The sequence below is a fragment of the Hyaena hyaena genome, unplaced genomic scaffold (assembly GCF_003009895.1).
Source record: "Hyaena hyaena isolate Hyena2069 unplaced genomic scaffold, ASM300989v1 scaffold_60, whole genome shotgun sequence".
Classification (NCBI taxonomy): domain Eukaryota; kingdom Metazoa; phylum Chordata; class Mammalia; order Carnivora; family Hyaenidae; genus Hyaena; species Hyaena hyaena.
The window spans coordinates 2,601,510-2,623,018 of NW_024080692.1; the positions used below are offsets into that span (position 1 = coordinate 2,601,510).

The 21,509-nt window shown below is 43.6% G+C and overlaps 1 protein-coding gene across 1 annotated transcript in view; it reads left to right on the top strand.

Moving 5' to 3' along the window:
* Positions 1 to 15,017: 15,017 nt before the first annotated feature.
* The window catches only part of PHACTR1 (phosphatase and actin regulator 1), a 573,363-nt gene continuing 566,871 nt past the window's right edge, over positions 15,018 to 21,509 (top strand). The window contains exons 1-2 of the mRNA XM_039231842.1: positions 15,018 to 15,153; positions 15,533 to 15,685. Coding sequence (XP_039087773.1) covers positions 15,583 to 15,685 — 103 coding nt within the window. The 5' untranslated portion in view covers positions 15,018 to 15,153; positions 15,533 to 15,582. The remainder of the gene's footprint in view (positions 15,154 to 15,532; positions 15,686 to 21,509) is intronic.

A 21,509-nucleotide genomic window follows, 5' to 3' on the forward strand; every position in this document is an offset into this window, starting at 1 on the left:
TGTGTTGTCTGATTGCTGAGGCTAAGACTTCCAGTATTATGTTGAATAACAGTGGTGATACTGGACATCCCTGTCTTGCTCATGACCTTAGGGGAAAGCTCAGTTTTTCCCCATTGAGGATGATGTTAATGTTGGGTCTTTCATATATGGCTTTTATGATCTCGAGGTATGATCCTTCTATCCTACTTTCTTGAGGGTTTTTATCAAGAAAGGATGCTGTATTTTGTCAAATGCTTTATCTGCTTTAATTGAGAGGATCATATGGTTCTTGTCCTTTCTTTTATTGATGTGGAGAATCACGCTGATTGTTTTTCAGATATTAAACCAGCCCTGCATCCCAGGTATAATCCCACTTGGTTGTGGTGAATAATTCTTTTTAATGTATTGTTGGATCCAGTTGGCTAATATCTTGTTGAGGATTTTTGCATCCATGTTCATTAGGGAAATTGGTTTTTAGTTCTCCTTTTTAATGGGGTCTTTGTCTGGTTTTGGAATCAAGGTAATGCTGGCTTCAGAGAAAGAGTTTGGAAGTTATCCTTCCATTTCTAGTTTTTGGAATGGCTTCAAGAGAATAGGTGTTAACTTCCTTTTAATGTTTGGTAGAATTCCCCAGGAAAGCCATCTGTCCCTGGACTCTTGTTTTTGGGGAGATTTTTGATTACTAATTCTGTTTCTTTACTGGTTATGGGTCAGTTCCGATTTTCTATTTCTTCCTGTTTCAGCTTTGGTAATTTACATATTTCTAGGAATCTGTCCGTTTCTTCCAGATACCCCATTTTATAGGCATATAATTGCTCATAATATTGTCTTATTATTGTTTATATTTCTGCTGTGTTGGTTGTAATCTCTCCTCTTTCATTCTTAATTTTATTTATTTGGGTCCTTTCTTTTTCTTTTTGATCAAACAGGCTAGGGGTTTATCAATTTTGTTGATTCTTTCAAAGAACCAGATTCTGGTTTCATTGATCTGCTCTACAATTTTATTTTTATTTTTTATTTTTTGGTTTTGATAGCATTGATTTCTGCTCTAATCTTTATTATTTCCTGTCTTCTGCTGGTTTTGGGTTTTATTTGTTGTTCTTTTTCCAGCTCTTTAAGGTATAAGGTTAGGTTGTGAATCTGAGATCTTTCTTCCTTCTTTAGGAAGGCCTGGATTACTATATACTTCCCTCTTATGACTGCCTTTGCTGCATACCAGAGGTTTTGGACTGTAGTGTTATCAATTTCATTGGCTTCCATGTACTTTAATTTCCTCTTTAACTTCTTGGCTAGCACATTCATTCTCTAGTAGGGTGTTCTTTAATCTCCAGGTATTTGTTATCTTTCCAAATTTTTTCTTGTGGTTGATTTTGAGTTTCATAGCATTGTGGTGTGAAAATATGCACGATATGATCTTGATCTTTTTGTACTTGTCAATGGCTGATTTGTGTCCCGGTATGTGATCTATTATGGAGAAGGTTCCATGTGCACTGGAGAAGAATGTGTATGCTGCTGCTTTAGTATGAAATGTTCTGAACATATCTGTTAAGTCGATCTGGTCCAGTGTGTCATTCAAAGCCATTGTTTCTTGTTGATTTTCTCTTTAGATAATTTGTCCATTGCTGTAAGTGGGGTGTTGAAGTCCCTACTCTTATGGTATTATCAATGAGTTTCTTTATGTTTGTGGTTAATTAATTTATATATTTGGGTGCCGACACATTTGGAGCATAAGTGTTTGCAATTGTTAGGTCTTCTTGGTGGATAGACCCCTTAATTATGATATAATGCCCTTCTTCATCTCTTGTTACAGTCTTTATTTTAAAGTCTAGGTTGTCTGATATAAGTATGTCTACCCTGGCTTTCTTTTTCAACGATTAGCATGATAGATGGTTCTCCATCCCCTTACTTTCAATTTTAAGGTGTCTTTAGGTCTAAAGTGAGTCTCTTGTAAACATAAGCGTAGAGATGGACCTTGTTTTCTTATCCATTCTGTTATCCCATGTCTTTTGATTGGAGCATTTAGTCCATTGACATTTAGAGTGAGTACTGAAAGATATTAATTTGTTGCCATTATGTTGCTTGTAGAACTGGAGTTTCTGGTGGTATTCTCTGGTCCTTTTTAGCCTTGTTTGTCTGAGAAACTTTTTATCTCTCCTTCTAATTTCAATTTCAGCCTTGCTAGATAAAGAGTTCTTGGCTGCATATTTTTCTGATTCAGCAAATTGAATATATCCTGCCACTCCTTTCTGGCCTGCCAAGTTTCTGTGGATAGGTCTGCTGCAAACCTGATCTGTCTTCCCTTATAAGTTAAGGACTTTTTTTTCCCCTTGCTGCTTTCATAATTCTTTCCTTGTCTGAGTATTTTGTGAATCTGACTATGATATGCCTTGTTGATGGCCAGTTTTTGTTGAATCTAATGGGAGTCTTCTATGCTTCCTGGATTTTGATGTCTGTGTCTTTCCTCAGGTTAGGAAGTTTTTCCACTATGATTTGCTTACATAACCCTTCTACCCCTTTTTCTCTCTCTTCATCTTCTGGGACCCCTATGCTTCTGATGTTGTTCCTTTTTAACTAGTCCTCCCCCCCCTCCTTTGATTTCTCTAATTCTTAAATCATGCTCTTTTGCCTTCATCTCCCTCGTTTTTTCTGCTTCATTATTCTCCATAAATTTGTCCTTTATATTACTGATTCACTGCTCTGGCTCACCCGTCCTTGCCACCATGGCATCCATTTGAGATTGCAGCTCAGCTATAGCATTTTTTTTATTTCATCCTGACAAGTTTTACTTCTCTTATTTCTGCAGAAAGGGATTCTAATCTATTTTCAACCCCAGCTAGTATTCTTATTATCAGGATTCTAAATTCTGCTTCAGACATCTTGCTTGTATCTATGTTGATTAAGCCCCTGTCTGTTGTTTCTTCCTGCTCTTCCTTTTGGGGTGAATTCTTTCATTTTGTCATTTTGAAGGAAGAAAAGGAATTCCTGCGTACCTTTGTTATGGAATCTGGTCTGGATCACCCAGCAGAAGAACCAAGCAGCACTCGGAGATCTTTGAAGGGAGGAGGTTTATTTTACACCAGTGGGCTCAGAGGAGATCATTCTCCAGAGATCTGAGCCCAGAGCATTAGCAGAGGGAACAATTTATAGCCTGTTACTTTTGTAGTCCTCATTAATCAGGGACAGGTGTTTCCTATTCGTCCTGTCGGCCATCTTACAGCAGATCCCCACTTTGATGCCTCTTTAAACAGATCTAGTCTGTATTAGAGGGCATCATCTTTAGATTCTTCCACTGAAGGTGCCCTGCTCTTACTGGCTCCAAATGGGCCCAGATTAGAGGCAATCAATACCAACAGAACATCCTATTCATAAGAGAAAGGTGAGTGCAAGCAGGAACCTCTTGCTGTTTCTTCAGCTTTCTGGGGTAACCTTTGCCAACCTATGGCAAAGAGTAAGGACAATCTATCTTATTGGAACAGCGATTCCTCAAGCTTCTGTTGTCCATAGACCAGCCAGCTTCCAGGGTGTGGCTGGAGTAGGGCTGAAGATCCTAAGAATCTAGGACTCTCCAAAAGGTCACTTTGAGCAGGTTCGTTAGACTTGGGTCTTCTTCCAAGTTTTGGGGCTCCTCAAGATTGGCCCTCTTGGCTCTGGAATGGCAAACCAATGGAATGATATCTGTGACCTTGAGGGCAGTAGGGGTGATCAGAATAACAGTATGAGGCCCAGCTTACTGTCTTTGAGAGGGCCTTTCTTCCAATATTTGACCCAGATGGAGTCCCCTGGTGAGAAAGGGCATACAGGGGATCCTAAAGAGATTGGGACCCTCTCTATGGTATATTATCGTAACTTATTCAGGGTGGCCCCTAACACTTGAAGTTGCTCTCTTATTCCCTCATTCCCTATTTGGTTTAGGTTCCCTGGGAGACTCCCTAGACCTGGAGGGGCCTCCCATATATTGGTTCAAAGAGGGAGAAACCTGGAAAGTTCTTGGTGTGCAATGGACACGCAGGAGGGCCAGGGGCAACAGGTCTGGCCATGGGAGGTCTGTTTCCTGACAGAACTTGGCTAAGGTTCCCTTGGGGGTGCAATTCATTTGCTCTACTTTTCCTGAGCTTTCAGACCGGTAAGCAGTGTGAAGCTTCCAAGTGATGCTGAGGGAGTTGGTTAATGTTTGAATAATGTCCGGCATGAATGCACATCCATTATCACTGTGGATTGTGGCCAGCAGGCCGAAGCGGGGACAATCTCTTTTAGGAGGATTTTAGCTACCTCCCAGCTCTGTTCTGTCCTGGTAAAAAAGCTTCAACCCATCCAGAGTGTGTACAGACTATTACCAGGACATACCTAAATCCTCACCTTGGCTGGACACCTGTAAAGTCTATTTCTAGATCTTCAAAGGGGGTAGCTCCTACCTTTGGACACCTGGCAGGGGTCGCAGCACAGATTGGGCATTATTTGCATATTGCTTGACATAATGCTGGCAGCTGGCTGATGTAGTATTGCTTTTTTGAGGACGGACTCTAATGCAGTGTTTCATAGATGGGTTGGTTGATGGTATTTGCCAACTAGATGCTCTTCGAGGGCTGCTGGGATGAAGATGTGCCCAGCTTGCGGTTTCCACTATCCTTTCTTGGTCTTGGTGGCCCCTCTATTTCAGCCCTTTTAATTTCTTTTTTAGTATATTTTGGTGGAGGGGTGTCTGCCGGGGGTGTCAGAGTCACAGTAAGGGAGGGGACCTTGTCTGACTCCCTAATGGCTGCTACTTTAGCTGCTCATCCACCAGGTGATTTCTCCTTACAGTAGGTGCATTGATCCCTTGCTAAGGACGTCCTGGGTTTCCTCCCTTTTGGTGGTGGGACCTTCTCCAACCTTTTGTAGTCCTTTTCCTTTAAAGCAGCAGCGAGGAGGCTGACCTTTTTCCTCATTTTTTTTCCTGACTTCCCTCTCAGCAGTGACCTCCCTGTTCATGTAGACCTTGTTAGCAACCTCCATCTGGAGGCGGACTGCACCGATGCCACCCGTTTATCTCTAAACAGTTTCATGCCCTCTTGAACTCTCTCTTCAACTGCGAGACGTTCATCCACTGGAACCCTCAAGTTTTGGACCTTCCTTTTGATACCTGGGGTGGCTTGGGCCATGAAAGAGGGGTATACCATCTGTTGGCTTTCTTGTGCCTCAGGATCAAATGGGGTGTAAATGCGGTAAGTCTCGCATAGCCTCATAAAAATCCCCAGGGGATTCCCCTTGCTGCTGGGTGATTGAGGGTATCTTGGTCATATTCATGGGCTTCTTAGCCCCTATTCAGATCCCCCAGAGGAGAGCCTCTTGGTACCGATGGATGTATATTTGTCCTTCTGCAGTGAAGTCCCATGTAGGACGTTCTTAAGGTGCGGCAGCTCTAGCCCAGGTACCAGGATCGACAACCCCGGCTGCTGCATGTTCCTCAAGGTATTGCCAAGCTCCTCTCATAATTCTCCATCTCTCTTCAGTGTTAGATAAAGTGTGGAGCAGCTGTTTGTAGTCTTCCCAAGTTGGTCGGTGAGTCTGGAAGAGGGGCTCCATTAGGTCTATCATTGCTGACGGTCTTTCAGAACATGATGGTGTGTTATGTTTCCAATTGAGGAGATCGGTAGTGGAGAAAGGCTGGTAATACATCATCAAGGGGCCAGGCTGGAGGGTTCCATTTTCATCACATCTCTCAGGTTTCCCTAGTTCTGGCATCCCGGCCAGCACACCAGTCTCTGGTACCGGCATCCGGAGTGCACCTGCACTTGGCTGAGGGCACAATCTGGCTTCTGTTTCAGGAGAGAGAGGGATCTGTCAAGTCCGGAGGTGGTGGGGAGGCCAAAGGTGGTGGAGTATCAGGAGCCAGGGGATCAGGTGTTGACGGTCTTAGGGAAGCATATGGCAGAGGCAAAATTGATTCTTCATCCTGATCACCAGTGGGGTCGGGACCTCAGTACCCTAGCCTGTTCCTGTTCATTGCAGGTAAATCGCACCGAAGCGGGGAGATTTGGGGCAATCTCTAACCAGGAGTCAATATACAGGAACTGATCAGGGTAACCTGGGTCTCTGGTGACAACATGCCAGATGCAACAGACCATTGGACATCTAAGGTTCCCTCGAAGGGCCATCCTACCCTGAAAGTGGGCCATTCCAACTCACATAGGGTCCTTAATTTGCTGGGGGTCATCTTAATTCCATAGTCTCCCAAAAACCCCTTCTCAAAGTTCTCAATCATAGTTTCAAGAACTGTGGGTTTGCTCTGTCCCAATCGCATAATGTTCCTGAGGTGGTGTTGCAAAGACAGACAAAGGGGTAGGAGTGCCCCCTCTAATGAAGAGACCAGTCAGATGCCTGTCTGGCTGTGTCCCAAAGGAACTTAAGTGACGCTTAGCTGTAGTGGTCTCAGCTTTGTGACTTACGATCGGAAACTATTCCAATGCCACCATAGACTTTATGCCATTCACCATGGAATTGCAGATGGGCCCGCTCAGACTCTATACACTTTTGGGGACCTTAAGGGTGTCCACCCATGGAGCCACAGACTCGAACTCAGCAGGCAAGCTAGACTGCGTCACACATTCACACTCACATACACACCAGAGGTAATTACATTCCCTCCCACAGAATTTCTATGGATGAGACCACTGGGGTCTCCGGAGAGGGATCAGCTCCCCCTTCTACCACTATGGGTGGGCCGGACAGGACCGATTTATGGCCCAGGCCTTACCAGTTTCTGACGTTGGTTCAGGTCCTCACCAAGTCTCCTCGAATCCGTAGGAACAATGGAACAAGGCCGGCCGGAGGTGACCGAGTAGGAGACTGCCGAAATCCAGGCAGTGTGCACCTTCTCCTTGGCAATTCCTCATTCTGTCACCACCTTGCCGTTTTTCCCAAACCGCTGGCAACAACGGGCCAGCGCAGTTGGGTTTCCGGCTCAGGGAGCCGAATGTTGTGGAATCTGGTCTGGATCACCCAGAGGAAGAACCAAGTGGCACTAAGAGATCTTGGAAGGAAAGAGGCTAATTTTACACCGTTGGGCTTATTCTCCAGAGGCCTGAACCCAGAGCATCAGCAGAGGGAACAATTTATATCCTATTATTTCCACATTCCTCATTAATCAGGGACAGGTGATTCCTATTCGTCCTGTCGGCCATCTTACAGCAGATTTTCTCTATCAGTCCTTTATATCCGGCTTCCGTCCACTGCCCGCTATCATACTGTCCGTGACCAAGCGTCAGGCTCCCAGGCGGCACCGCCCTTCTGAGTTTTATCTCAGAAGCAGCTGTGTTTCCTGACCTCTCACTTCTGAGGGCCTGCGGCTTTGACCCTTTCTGATCCTCTGTGGGAGGGTCTCCCCGAGCAATGGTGGGGTGCCCGCCCGCCCCCAGAAACCTTCCTGGGACTGTGCTGCTGCCGATACCCAGAGTATGCAGCCAGGGTGCCAGCTCCCCCACCCCCGACAAAGTTCACGCGATCATGTCGCAGGAGTATTTCAGGAGTTGTGCTAAGTCACAACTCCCATCTGTGAACCCTTAACGTCGTTTTTCCAACACCAGCAAGTGTGGTTGATCTCTGGGGTCTGCTGGGACCTTTGGCTGTGCAGCGACATCACACAAATATCCACACTCTCCCAAATGTCCTCCCAGCAGGGGAGCTGCCTCTCCCCATGTGGCTCGAGGATCCCCCGGACCTCACTCTCTGCTCCTGGGGATTTGTCCTTTCCACCAGAGCACTGCCAGGTATCAAACTGTGAAGCCTCAGACACTGTGCTCCCCCTGTGTATAGAGTCTTTATGGAATTTAAACCCTCTCCTTTCTCTTTTCTCCCTTTTTCGTTCAGTCCCTGTGGCTGTTTCCACTTTTCCCCTCTCTCTCCAGCTGCCTTTGGCAAGGGGTGCTTTTCCTGCACTCTCCCCCATCTCCGTTCTCCATCCCCAAGCAAAAACAGCTCCCCACCCTCCTCGGCTTCTCTCTCCCAGTTCACCTCTCCACACCGGTACTTGCTGAGTTCTGTGGTTCAAGTTGTGCAGATTATTGGGTTATCTCTCAAATCAGTTTTCCAGGTGTGCAGGATGGTTTTAGTGTTGATCTGGCTGAATTTCATGGACGCAAGGTGCAAATAAAACCTTCCATGCTGTTCCGCCATCTTGGCCCCTCACACCTCTCTCACTTTAAATCGAAGTTAGAAATGACTACATTTACTGAGAAGGGCATGTCAAAAGCCAGGATAGGCTAATAGGGAGGCCTCTTGCACCAAGCAGTTAGCCAAGTTGTGAATGCAAAGAGAAATTTCTTGAAGATAATTAAGAGTACTCCAGGAACACGTGAATGATAAGAAAGGGAAACAGCCTTATTGCTGACATGGAGAAAGTTTTAGTGGTCTGGATAGAAGATCAAACAAGCCACAGCATCCCTTATGCCAAAGCCTAATCCAGAACACGGCCCTTCTGTGAAGGCTGAGGTGAGAAAGCTACAGAAGGAAAGTCTGAAGCTAGCAGAGGTTGGTTTGTGATGTTTAAGAAAGGAAACTATCTCCATAACAGTAATGGTTATGTGAGACAGCAGGTGCTGATGTAGAAGCTGGTGCAAGTTATATAGAAGATCTAGTTAAGATAGCTAAAGAAGACGCTATGCTAAACAACTGATTTTTAAAATTTATTTATTTTGAGAGAGTGAGAGATAGAAAGAGAGACAGAATCCCAAGCAGGCTCCATACTATCAGCACAGAGCCCACTGCAGAGCTCCAACCCATAAACTGTGAGATCATGACCAAAGCTGAGATCAAGAGTCAGACACTTAACTGACTGCACCACCCAGGTGCCTCTAAACAACTGATTTTCAATGCAGATGAGACATCCTTCTATTAATTAGAAGAAGATGCCAGCTAGAAGTTTCATAGCTAGAGAGGAGAAGTCAATGCTTGACTTCAAAGCTTCAAAGGACAGGCTGACCCACTTGTTAGGATCTAATGCAGTTGGTGACCTTAAGTTGAAGTCACTGCTTGTCTACCATAGCAAAAATCCTAGGGCCCATAAGAAGAACGGTGACTTGACTCCTCCTATGCTTTGTAAGTGACACAACAAAGCCTAGATGACAGCAAACTTGTTTACAACATGGTTTGCAGTTTGCTGAATATTTTAAGCCCACTGTTGAGACCTACTGCTCAGGAAAAAAGATTCCTTTCAAAAAATGACTGCTCATTGACAATGCACCTCATCAACCAAGAAGTGGTGGAGATGGACAAGGAGATTAATGTTGTTCTCATGCCTGCTGACACAACATCCATCCTGTAGGCCATGGATCAAGGAGTCACTTTGACTTTCAAGTCTTGTTTAAGAAATACATTTCATAAGGCTATAGCTGCCATAGGTAGGGACCTCTATGAGGGATCTGGGCAAAGTCAACTGAAAACCTTTGGAAAGGAATCACTCTTCTAGATGCCTTCAGAACATTTGTGATTCATGGGAAGAAGTCGAAATATCAACATGAACAGGAGTTTGGAAGAAGTTGATTCCAACCCCAAGGATGACTTGGAGGGGTTCAAGACTTCAGTGGAGGAAGTGACTGCAGATATCAGGAAAAAGCAAGAGGATTAGGATTAGACGTGGAGGCTGGAGATGGGACTGAATGGCTGTCTTCTCATGATCAAACTTGAGGACATGAGATGCTTCTTACGGATGAGCAAGGGAAGTGGTTTCCTGAGACGGAAGCTTCTCCTGGGGACAACGCTGTGAAGATTGTTGAAATGACAACAAAGGATTTAGAATATTACATAAACTTAGTTGAGAAAGCAACGGCAGGGTTTGAGTGGATTGACTCCAATTTTGAAAGAAGTTCTGCTGTGGATAAAGTGCTTATCAAACAGCATCACAAGCTACAGAGAAATCATTCATGAAAGAAAGAATCAATCAATGCAGCAAACTTTATTTTTGTCTTACTTTAAGAATTTGCCACTACTGCCCCACCTTCAGGAACCACTACCCTGACCAGTCAGCAGCCTTCAAAGTCAAGGCGAGATGCACCATTAGCAAAAAGATTGCAACTCTTTCGAAGCTCAGATAATGGTTAGCATTTTTTAACATTAAAGTATCTTTAAGGGCACTGGGGTGGCTCAGTCGGTTAAGTGTCCGACTTCAGCTCAGGATGTGACCTCACGGTTCCTGAGTTCAAGCCCTGCATCGGGCTCTGTGCCGACAGCTCAGAGCTTGGAGCCTGCTTCGGATTCTGTGTCTCCTTCTCTCTCTGCTCCTCCCTTTCTCACACATTGTCTCTCTCTAAAAAATATATAAACATTAAAAAATCTTAAGTGTCTTTAAATTAAGATATGTACATTGCTTTTTTAGACATAATGTTAATATGCACTTAATAAACTACAGTGTAAACAACTTTCATATTCACTGGAAAATCAGAAAAGAAATTCATTCACTTGCTTTATTGTGATATTCACTTTACTGCAGTGGTCCGGAACTGAACCTCCAGTATCTCGAACGTATGCCTGTATCTGGCATCTTAGACATAAGTGAGCCCTCAAAACATGACTATGTGCTTCTGTGGAATAAAATTAGGCTCCTCCTCCCTGAGAGGCTTTGTGTTTCTCAACCTACTTTCCCAACCCGGATGGCCTTCTTTAGCTTTCCAGCTATCAGCAAAACATTCTTACAACAAAAGTTTGGAAATTCATTAACTTTAAAGTAAAAGTAACTGAAAATGGCTTACAGTGTTCCCTCTCCAAAGGAGAATTCAATATGGATAAAATCCCTACTAAAACATTTGCAATATCCTACCATTTAATAACAATCTTTAGGGAGCAGGGAAGGAGAGACTTCTTTGGGGGGATGGGTTGAGACATAAGTGAGTGACTTGCTAAGCAGAGAGAAACTATTGTTATTGCAACATATTCTGAGGCCCACTGTTTGCAAACATCAATGAATATATTGGTTTCTATACTTGTTTAGCAAGCTAACACTTAACCCAAGCCCTTCAACCTAGGTACCCCATCAAGGACTCCACAACACTCCTGCACTTTAAGAGAGCTTCTGATATTTTAAAATGAAAGTTCGTTGGGTTTGTTGGGGAAAAAAGAAACTTCCCTAAGATTTCATGCATGGAGAAGGCAGGGCTTCATGTAGTTCAACACAAATATAAAACAAAACGTGGTCTTCTAGAGAGGTATGGATATACTAAGGCAATTAAACAAGTAAAATTAATTAGAAAATGGCCCATAACCTCTTTATCTCTTAGCAAACAACCAAATTCACTCTGATGGAGGTCAATAGGGTGATACAAAAAAAAAAAAAAAAAAAAAGCAAGTTGACCTCCTTTCCCAAAATGTTTGGGTCTTGTGCCATCTCACACAATAAATAAGTATACCCTCAAAACCAGATTAATACAAGCTGATATCTTTACTGGTCTACAGATTCTATCTTGAAATCTACCTCCATTTTGAATTAATCAAATACTGTTTTCCCTTTTTTATAGAGCACTCACCACATCACCAACTTGAATAGAACATACACGACTCCGCCATGTCATGTAATTTGTAATAATCCTAGATTATTTGTCTCAGCCTTACAGTTTCAAACTCCCATATTGGAGTACCACTGACGTGAAAGATAAAACTTCACTTTGGCCTCTTTTAAAATAATTGTTTATTTCTTGCTCACTGAGATATGTCAACACTGTCAGAGTTAACTTTCAGAGCTGAGGTCTCAAAGCTAATTTGGGCTGAGTTGTTGAGTGCTGCCTAAGTGTTAGCCTGAATACTTGTTCTAACCTTGCCTTCTTCTCTGTCTGGTTCTATTATACTTCAGAACAATAGGCCATTATAAATGTTGCTTTTGAGTAGATTAAAGTTATAAAACAGAGCTGAGCTGATCAGATCGTGACACTGGGTTTTGAACGTTACAATGCTTCCCATCTTTAAAATTAATTCCTCACACAGATATTCCTATATGTAATCTATATCAATGCACTCAGAGAGTAAAAGCATATTTTGAAAATCTATTTCGGAAGCCAATCATACTGTGTTTAAAAAAAAACACCCAGTTGTTAATTACTTAGCAAAATGAAGTCCTCGTTTGGCAAGTGTATAAACATCCCCTGCCCAAATATGTTTCTTTCTCTAAGCTGAACATTTCCTCTGAGTTTTCTTAAATCATGGCCCTTTTATATTATGTACACATTTTGCAAGACACTTTAAATTTACCTTTCTTGGTCAGCTCTCCAGAAATGACTGACTTCCAAACCCATCCCCCAACCCCTGGAATCAAGTCTATTTTTCAAATTTCCAATTTAACATCTCCCTTTTCAATCACACATTCATCTGTGCTCACAGAAATGTTTGGTGTTTGCCAGCAGCAGTAGATTGTGTGTTCTCCTTCCCTCTCTCTCTCCCTCTCTCTCTCTGTCTCTCTCTCTCACCTATGAGTCATTACAATTTCAGTAGATTCACAATAGAGAGTTCAGAACCTGTCGCCCACACCTCACTGTAAGCTAAAGAAACCAGAAGACAGCTTTCTCCTCTTGTAAATGTCAAGTGTTCAGCATGCCTCCATCAGAGGCTAAATAGATATGAAAACCTTAGAAAAGTAAGTCCTTGGGGCTGGGCAAAGCTTTGAGTATTCTGCTCCAAAGTGGACTTTCCCCACAAGAACATATGATTGGTACTTCCGGCTGCTTCTTTCATCAGGCCGAACTCGGCAGCACCAGCTTTGTATATGATTTGTCCTGATTGGGTGAGACAGGACAGGAGATTTTCAGATTTTCCAGAACTGTGTCTATGGGAGGAGGGAAAGGGGGGTGGTCTTCCATCCAAGACTTCTTGAGCGTAGCTTCTCTTTTCTTAAAAGTCCAACAGCCCACACATCATGTCACGCTTATTACTAATTCTTCTTGGTTGACAAAGGGTGGTAAAACCAATAGAAGGCTTGCATTTGGTCATCATTATGCTTTTCATGAGCACATCCCCAAGTATTGTGTCTAAAAGTCTCCTGAGATTTGGTAGGGAGGATATCCAATCAAAATAAGCTCAGGTATCTAACCAAAGTGTCTTTGTGGCTGCTGGGATTATTTTGTCACATTCAGACAGAGAAGAATGCGTTTAGACAAATTGGCGTGATTGGGGCTGGAGACCTGACCAAGCAATCAGGGGCAGAAAAGGAAGAAAGGCCAGGGAAGAGGGACGGGGTGAAATCAGATGTTCACTCTGTATTTCACTCCAGAAAACAGCTCGCAATTATAATTACCCACCTTGTTTCGCAGCTCAGAATAAAAGTGGCGTTGCATCAAACCCTACCCAAGCAGCCATCGTGATTAGAAAGTACTCCACACCTTGGAGAACTGAGGAGACATGAGCATAATTTTAAATGCAAATTAAATTGAGGGGGTAGCAGAGAGAACACATAAAAGACAGTAAAACAAAACCTTTCAATTTTCTTAAATTAGCAGTCTAATGTGTTCTAAAGAGCAGTTCCACTCAGATCCCTTCTTAGGGCTTGCATTTCATCACAATATAAAGTGGGCAAATCCATCACTTTCCTCTGCTCAGTGCTCTTGAACTGAGATTGAAGGGAAAATTAGAAGCTGTTCATTTGGGCTTCGTGCTCAGCCGCATTGTACAGCTTCGTTTTATGCTCCGCGGTGTCCTGCTGAAAGGGGCCAACAAGTGCTGGTGAGTACCCGCTAACTTCTAGACTCTTCCTCTTCCTTTCATATATCTTTTTTGGCTCCCTGGCTTTTACAGGTGGGGGAGGGGGCCTCCCAAAAGATCTATGTTATAATGCATTTTTTAAAAGCTGGGAGATTTCAGGCAGCTTTTTAAGCTGCTTCCAGTGACTGAGTCGCAGAAGGAAAGAGAGTTATTTTCAGCCTAGATGCTGGTGACTGATCTATGTATTAATTATAACAGGGGAACATTTAACATATGCTAGCTAAAATGGCCTTTCCCTACAACCCGTAGCCAGCATTAGGGTAAGAACTGAGTGCCCCCAACAATTTCTAGGCAACTTTTCTATCATATTAACGGTTCAATCAGGTAATTCTGTTGCAACTGCTGATCAAACGGACTGGGGGCTATGAACATAAATTATTAAGCCAAATCCCATTTTTAAAGGACTATGACACTTCTCTGTATGAGAGAGGGAAGGGTTGATGGGGAACAGACCACATGATGGTTACATGTCGATTTTGACAGTGATGATTTTGTGCCAAAGTTTTATATGGGAAACTGGTCATTTTCTTCCTTCACAGTGGAGGATACAAAGAGCCTGAGGCTGGCGTCACCTTCCGTTGCTAAGGTAACATGTTCTGGCCATTTTATCTGATAAAGGAAGTCCAGTGGACTATATACATTATTCATTGCTCTTCTAATCAAACAATCAAAATTGTTTACTTTCATCGGGAATTTAGTGAGATCAAAGCCACTCGGGCTGAAATTGTTCTTGCTTTTACTGCCGGCAGTTAGTCCTTGATTTTTTTTTCTGTAAGTATGATTTGCTGTTGGGGTACCTTTGGGTATTTTTTATAAAGTTTCCTCTTACCAGATTTGGTTTCTTAAATTAAAATATGCACTGTTAGGAAAAGAAGTGGATTAGCCTTCCGAGCTTGATTTTAATGACTTTATCTTGTAATTTCTTTCCAAAAACATCCTGCAGAAATGGAGATACTTCATTGGTACAAGTATCAGGGAAAGGCTACAGATGCTAAAAAGAACCCAACAGTCTGAATGATTTTTTAATGAAGTGCATCAGCTTCTTGACAGGCTAGTGCATGATAATATTAGAGGAATCATTGGAATTCTGAAATAATTGTTACTGCTCTACAAACCGGAATTCATTCTCAAAAGCAGCCTAGGTCAGGGGCAAGCAGATGATGATCCTCCAGCACCTTATAAAATGTGCTGGAAGGAATCACCCACAAGGAAGGAATTCAAGGTATTTTTACAGCAAACATGTCAGCATGTGTCATAAACGCAAGGCACATAGAAGTGGAGGCTCGGATTCCCAGACGATTCTCACTGTTCTAGGGGAATCAGAACTCCCTGGACCAACTGAGGATCGATTCAGAACGGCTGACACTTAATGATGCCATTCGTCAGACAGACCTTTTGAAGATGGATAGCATATGAATTTAACGGCATATTTTCCAGTTATTACACAACAAGGAAAGACTGGTATGCTATTTCTCTTTAGCTTAAATCATGTGGGATTTTTTTTCTGAGTACAATATATTTCTTTTCATGAAGGTGGATTAAATGTTGCATTTTTCCATACAGTAGGAGAGGTATGTTGAGGAGCGGCTTTAACATTGGCAATGCCAGTCAAATGAGGGAATGTTATAATGGGATATTTCTTCTTCCAAAATTTTTAACATATATGTGTGTGTATATAAATATATCCTTATATAGCAAATATAATATATTGCAGATACATATCTATTTAAATACACAAATACATATATTTAACTATATTAGATATATTATTAATTATATATATGTTTAAAATCTATTTGTCAGTCCAAAATACTGTGGATTGTGTTTTCCTTTTTCATAGGCATACAAGTGACTATTTGGTCTTGAAACTCTGCGCTTGGAACATCAAGGATGGATTATCCCAAAATGGATTATTTTCTGGATGTCGAGTCTGCTCATAGACTCCTGGATGTCGAGTCTGCTCACAGATTCTTCTACAGTCAAGGAGCTCAAGGTAATAAAATGCGAGAAAGAGAGAAAAGTCCTCTCTTTTGCATGTTGATGTTGTATCGACAGTGTCCACCAAGGCAGATTAAGATCTACTACAGGAGTTCAATAATTGGGATTATGAAACCGATAATGAACCTCTACCAAACACTTGCTGAAATTGAGGCAGGCATGTAATAGAATGGATAAATGCAAACTTTTGGGATGTGGGAAAGAGAGGTAGAGAGAGAGAAAGAAAAAGAAAGAAAACAGCATCCCACTCAACTTTTGGCACAAATGTCCCTTAGAAAGCTCTGTTAGAAAATAATTCTCCACCTCCTTGCACCCAAGGCATGGGTTTGAAAGGTGTCATGAATGCTTTTACCCTCTCCCCCCCCCACCCCCCCACCGGAAAAGGTTAAGATTGCAGCCACTATGCTAGAGGAAATCTGGCCCACGCTGACCTCTCTGACTGACATCTAGTTGGCTTTGGGGCTCCCTGAGATAAGCTTTGTGCTTCTAGAGTTGCCTTATCTATTTTAGACAAATTCAGTTATGGCTCCAGGAATTAACCATACACTCAGGGAGCAGTAAGGAACACGCCTGCTCTGAAGTGTGGCTGATCCGAGCATTTTTATTACATATTTCAGGAGGGTCAGTTAGGCTCCAGTATGCTAGCACTTCTCATTCCACGGTGCATTCGGAATGTTTTGCCGGCACATTAGAAAGAAGCTGGAGTGTTTTATGGAATCTCCTGATGGGCAGGAGATTTTTAAAAACCATATTTTCTTTTTTTTTCCCATGCAATATTTAGAGTCTCCAGTCAGAGCAATCTGATGATGGGCCTCCCCCACGTGGTAGAAGTGATGCACTGAAGAGAAAGGCAAAGTCCATACGTATTCGTAAACAGAAAAGTAGTCAAATTCTTGGAAGTCAAAAGGCAGAACTGAGAGGGAATGCTGTTGGGACAATCCTGGCATCTCTCTCTGTGTTAGGTGGCGGTGGGTACTTCACACTCTGGCTTCCCCAACAGTCTCCTCTGCATTGGTTTTATCTCACTGCCAAGCCCATTTCCCATGGCAACTTCGAAGGCTTGCAAGTCTCCTTCTCCTCTGCTTCCGTTTTCCTGGGCACAATCCAGGCTTCCTAAAGCAGAGAGGAGTTGGAAATTATGTGGTTGATTTGCTTGGGTCACTGTGCTCATCAGCGGAACTTAAATTAGCTGAAGTGATAGAATAGCCAATTCTCCTTGTGCCCCTGGTTGTGTGGCATCAGCAGATTCTACCCTGAGCCACCTAAAGAGACATGAATACTGACGCAGGAGAAGAGTGAGAGACTGACTAGCCAGAGCCTCCAGCCTCTTTTCTGGGTCTGCAAGTAAGAAGATGCTAGAAGTAAATGGAGGAAAGAGATTGAGGCTCAATCCTATCATGAGTCCCATTTTAAACCTTACCACGTCTGATCCATTCAATCTGAGCGGGACAGTAACATTCAGTGGTGGGGTCATCTGCTTGAGTGGCATAACCATCGGCAGATCAGAGAAAGGGAACACGCTTCGTTGTCCGTGTTAAAGAGGCCCACTTTGCCTTTTGAGTCGGGACGGTTTAAGCTTTTCAGAAGCCTGTGGGCTCCGGGCTTTCACGGAAGGCAGGCAGGCAGGCAGGGTGTGGGAGGCTCAGAGGACTCAAAGCAGCCTGGTGGTTGTCAGCAGATGGAGTTGGGGGTGGAGTGGTCAGAAATGTCACCATCCGTGACTGTGGTTTAGACAGCAGAGCGGGGATGACTAGAAAATGCAGGGGAGGTGGTAGCATCAGCTACCGGCGCTCCTGATAGATAGCACGTTCATTTTAAGGTCATCGGAAGGATGTCCCAATCGAAGAGTCTCAGATTAGTAGTGAGGCTGAGGGGTGCCTAAACATCACCTAGGTTGATTTCTTCAAACCTCAACCTTCCTGAATCAGACATGCAGGTGTAAAGCCTAGGAGTCTGCATTTTAAGCAAGAGCTCCCATGGTGATTTCCAGCACATCAGTCTGGGGGCCCGCAATTCAAAACCAGTCTGCCCAGTCCAATTTCTTTCCTTCATCGCCAGAACTGAGAACCTTTCAGCCTCAGAGGCAGGGTGATGCAAGGTTACAGACCCTGGGCCTGGTCTAAAAGAGGTTCGAAACCTAAATCTGCCCCAATGAAGCCCAACAGGCTCCCCTCTGTGACCTTCAGTTCTCTCATCTGCATAAAAATGGGAACAATAACAGAGCCTGATTCCTGAGTTGCTAGGAGTCCTAATGAGGTAAGATTTTAAAGGGCTTAAAACTGTCTGCCACGTAAGAAATGCTGTCTGTCAGCAAACCAATGAAATAAACATCCCTGGCAAAAGGCTATCGCTTCCTTCCTCTATTTGAGATTTCATGAGGTGGCCACTGCCTGGCAAATAAGAATGTGCCTGATAGGAATTTTACTTCCCATTTTTAGCAAAAAAAAAAAAGGAAGGAAGGAGGAAGAGAATGAAGGGGAAGAAAGGAAAGAAGGAGGGAAGGAAAGAAGGAGGGAGGGAAGGAAGAGTGTAGGAAGGAAGGGATGGAGGGGAATGAAAGAAGGAAGGAAATTAAATTTCACATAAATTCTAAAACAGTGATTATTTTCTTGTCACATCAAAATCCCACTCAGGGCAAAATGGGAAAATAGTGAAAGTTTGTCTTGGTGCTCCCTATCTGCCTAGTCCTCCATTTCACATGAAAGGTGAGACCCCCCTTTTCTCCCCACACCTTCCCCAGAACCCCTCCACCTAGGACCAGTGAACCCCCATTTCCGTTCTGGAGCTCTGCTGCCTTGATGTGGGGCTTGAACCCCTTGCTGCTCAGGTTCTATGTAGCAGCTTGCTTCTGCTTGGCACAGACTCCCTCAGTCTTTCCTGGACAACGAGCCCCCCCCCCCCCCGACCTGGTAAAGGGCTCTGGGTAAGTGGGCAAACCCTGGTTTGCATCCCTCCCTTTCAGAACCAGATGCATGTGTCTGGATGGATGCCCGCAGCTGGCATCTCACCAGTGGCAAGGCTCTGTGCACCAGTGGAAAGGAGGCAGCATGGAAGCTGGCTCTCGGGAAAGGCAAGTGAGGCATCTAGGGTTTTGTGCTTCTACTGAATCACAGAGCATGGCAGCTCCCTAGCTGGGCAGCCCAGCCTGGGGACAGGGGCATTGTAGGTCATGTAGCCCTGACTTGACACCCTGTAGGGGGTGCCTGGCATCCGAAGTCGGTCGAACATCCGACTTCGGCTCAGGTCATGATCTTGCGGTTTGTGGGAGCCCTGCAATGGGCTCTGTCCTGACAGCTCAGAGCCTGGAGCCTGTTTTGGATTCTATGTCTCCATCTCTCTCTGCCCCTCCCCTGCTTGTGGTCTAGCTCTCAAAACATTAAAAAAAAAAAAAAAAGGCCCAATTGGGAGCACAGTATTTAGCTGAGCACCTGGAAGTTGGGTGACCTAGAATTTGATCCACTCAACTGGTGTGTGAGAATTGCTTTTTTGGCCATTCTCAAAGTCATGTTGATATTTCTACAGACTGATCAAAGTGTTCATGTAGGTGTAAATGCTTTTAAAGAGGCAAGCAAGAAAATCTGAGTTTTATTTTCCACATCACCAGCCTTGTATCGATTTTACTTACAAATCCATAAACTTCTTAGAAACCATCCTCTTCTCTATTAGTTACATGCAAAGTGATTGTCTAAGGCCATGATACCAGAATGGTAATGTTTTTGACCCCATCACAGTTATTTTTCAATTCTTTGTGGAAAGTGGCAAAAAGCCTACCACGAAGTAGAAAATGTTTTCAGCTAGTAAAAAATCAGAGAAATCACAGAGGGTGAAAAGGAAGGGGAAAGCAATGCAATCTATCAGGGGGAAGATTCTTTTGAAAGTCCCAGAGATTTTCAAAAGTCAGTCATCTGCTCTGTGGAATAAAGCAGGTCGCTCTGTGGACCTTCATTTTTTTCTTGCTTTGGCCTGAAGGTAGGGAAGATGAGTCCACCTCTCTGGGGAGTCTGCTTGAAAGCATGACATGTTGCAGAGAGGGGGGGTGAAAACTAGGGTCACCCTGTTTGCCATCCGTCAGTGAAGGATCATCTCCCAATTAATCTGTGAGTGCTCCGTCAACAGTAAAGCCTGCTTACCGAGACGGAGCTCTGCAAAGCTTGCTACTAACTGAAAAAAGAGAATTCTTGAGATTGAAGACACACATGGCATAGACATCCACCATGTTCTGACATCCCATAACTTAAGCTCCCCCGTCTTCCAGGTTTCTGGCAACGATGACCCGCACACTCAACTTTAGACTCTAACTTTTTCTTACTGAACAATTGCATTTGGAGAGAAGTGATATTCTTAGATCACAAAATTAGCATCTTGGGATTTTCAGGTTGAAATGGACGTTATAGAAGGGTGACTCTGTTGGCCCCTCCGAAAAAGCAAGTGAAATGGAACTTGTGAGGGCCAGACCCGGGTCCCAGTACTACATTTTCTTTTCGAAGTTTTTTACTGTTTGTTTTTTTGCTGTTTATTGAGACAGAGAGACAGAGCGTGAGCGGGGAAGGGTCAGAGAGAGAGGGAGACACAGAATCCAAAGCAGGCTCCAGGCTCTGAGCTGTCAGCACAGAGCCCAACATGGGGCTCGAACTCACAAGCCGTGAGATCATGACCTGAGCCGAAATTGGATGCTCAACCGACTGAGCCACCCAGGTGCCTCCAGTGCTACATTTTCAACAAGCCACTTGGCTATTCTGATGAATAATGAAGGTTGAACACCCCTGCTATGGATTATTAATCACATGCTATTCAGAATGTAGTTCTCAACTAGCAGCAACAACTTCATCTTGGGGCTGGTTAGAAATCTAGAATCTCAGGGACCCCAGCCCTAGAAAATCAGAGCCTGCATTGTAACAAGATTTCCAGGTAATTTACATTAGTTTGAGAAGAAATGAGTGAACCCAGTGCATATTAGAAACACCTGGTAAGCTTTTATGAACTCCAGACTAGAGCCCCTGGCAGACGACTTAAATCAGAATCTTTGGTGGCTAACCCTGTACATGGGAATCATTTTAATTGTCCCTGGTGATTCAAATGTGCAGCCAGGACTTAGAACCCCTGACCTTCCGTCTTATGGTAAAAAGAGTTTTTAGTGCATCATGCAGCTATTCTTGCCTGAGTATTTTTTTTTTTCTAGCTAAGTCTTTCCCTTAAATAAACCTAAACCACTGGAAAGGTGCAAATGGGCTTTTTAAAAACAGGGACCCGACTATGCATGAGTGTACCCTCTGCATATTCATTGTATCCATTAATTCTCAAAGAACCTTTGGGAAAGAGGGATTATGACGTGAATTTCACACATTTAGAAAGCAGCATGGCCGGGATTTGAATTCAAGCATTTCTCACCCCAACAACCCCACAGGTAGTAAAGGAAAGGTCCATGACCAAATCACACTTCTGGATACCGTGAAGCTCAGAGCGGCTCCACCACATGACCCATCACACAGAGCACAGCAGAACGTGGAGGCTGAAACCAGGCCTCTTTTAAGCACACACACCTATGCCCTCTCTGCTGCCCTAGATTTCTTTTCTCCGAGAGCATCAATGTCCTTGGACAATCAAATTTCCTTAAAAAAGGGAAATACATGAAAAGGCAACCAAGTGACTAGGCAATCAAATTTATGACTCCTGCTCACAATATTTCCCTTTTATCATTTTAAATAACCCTTGGCATTGGAACCAGGTGCTATATTCATTTGGTCACATTCATTTGGTCACAGCATCTTCTCTGTCTTGCCCAACAAAGGGAAATGTTGGCTTTGACAACTGATGAATTC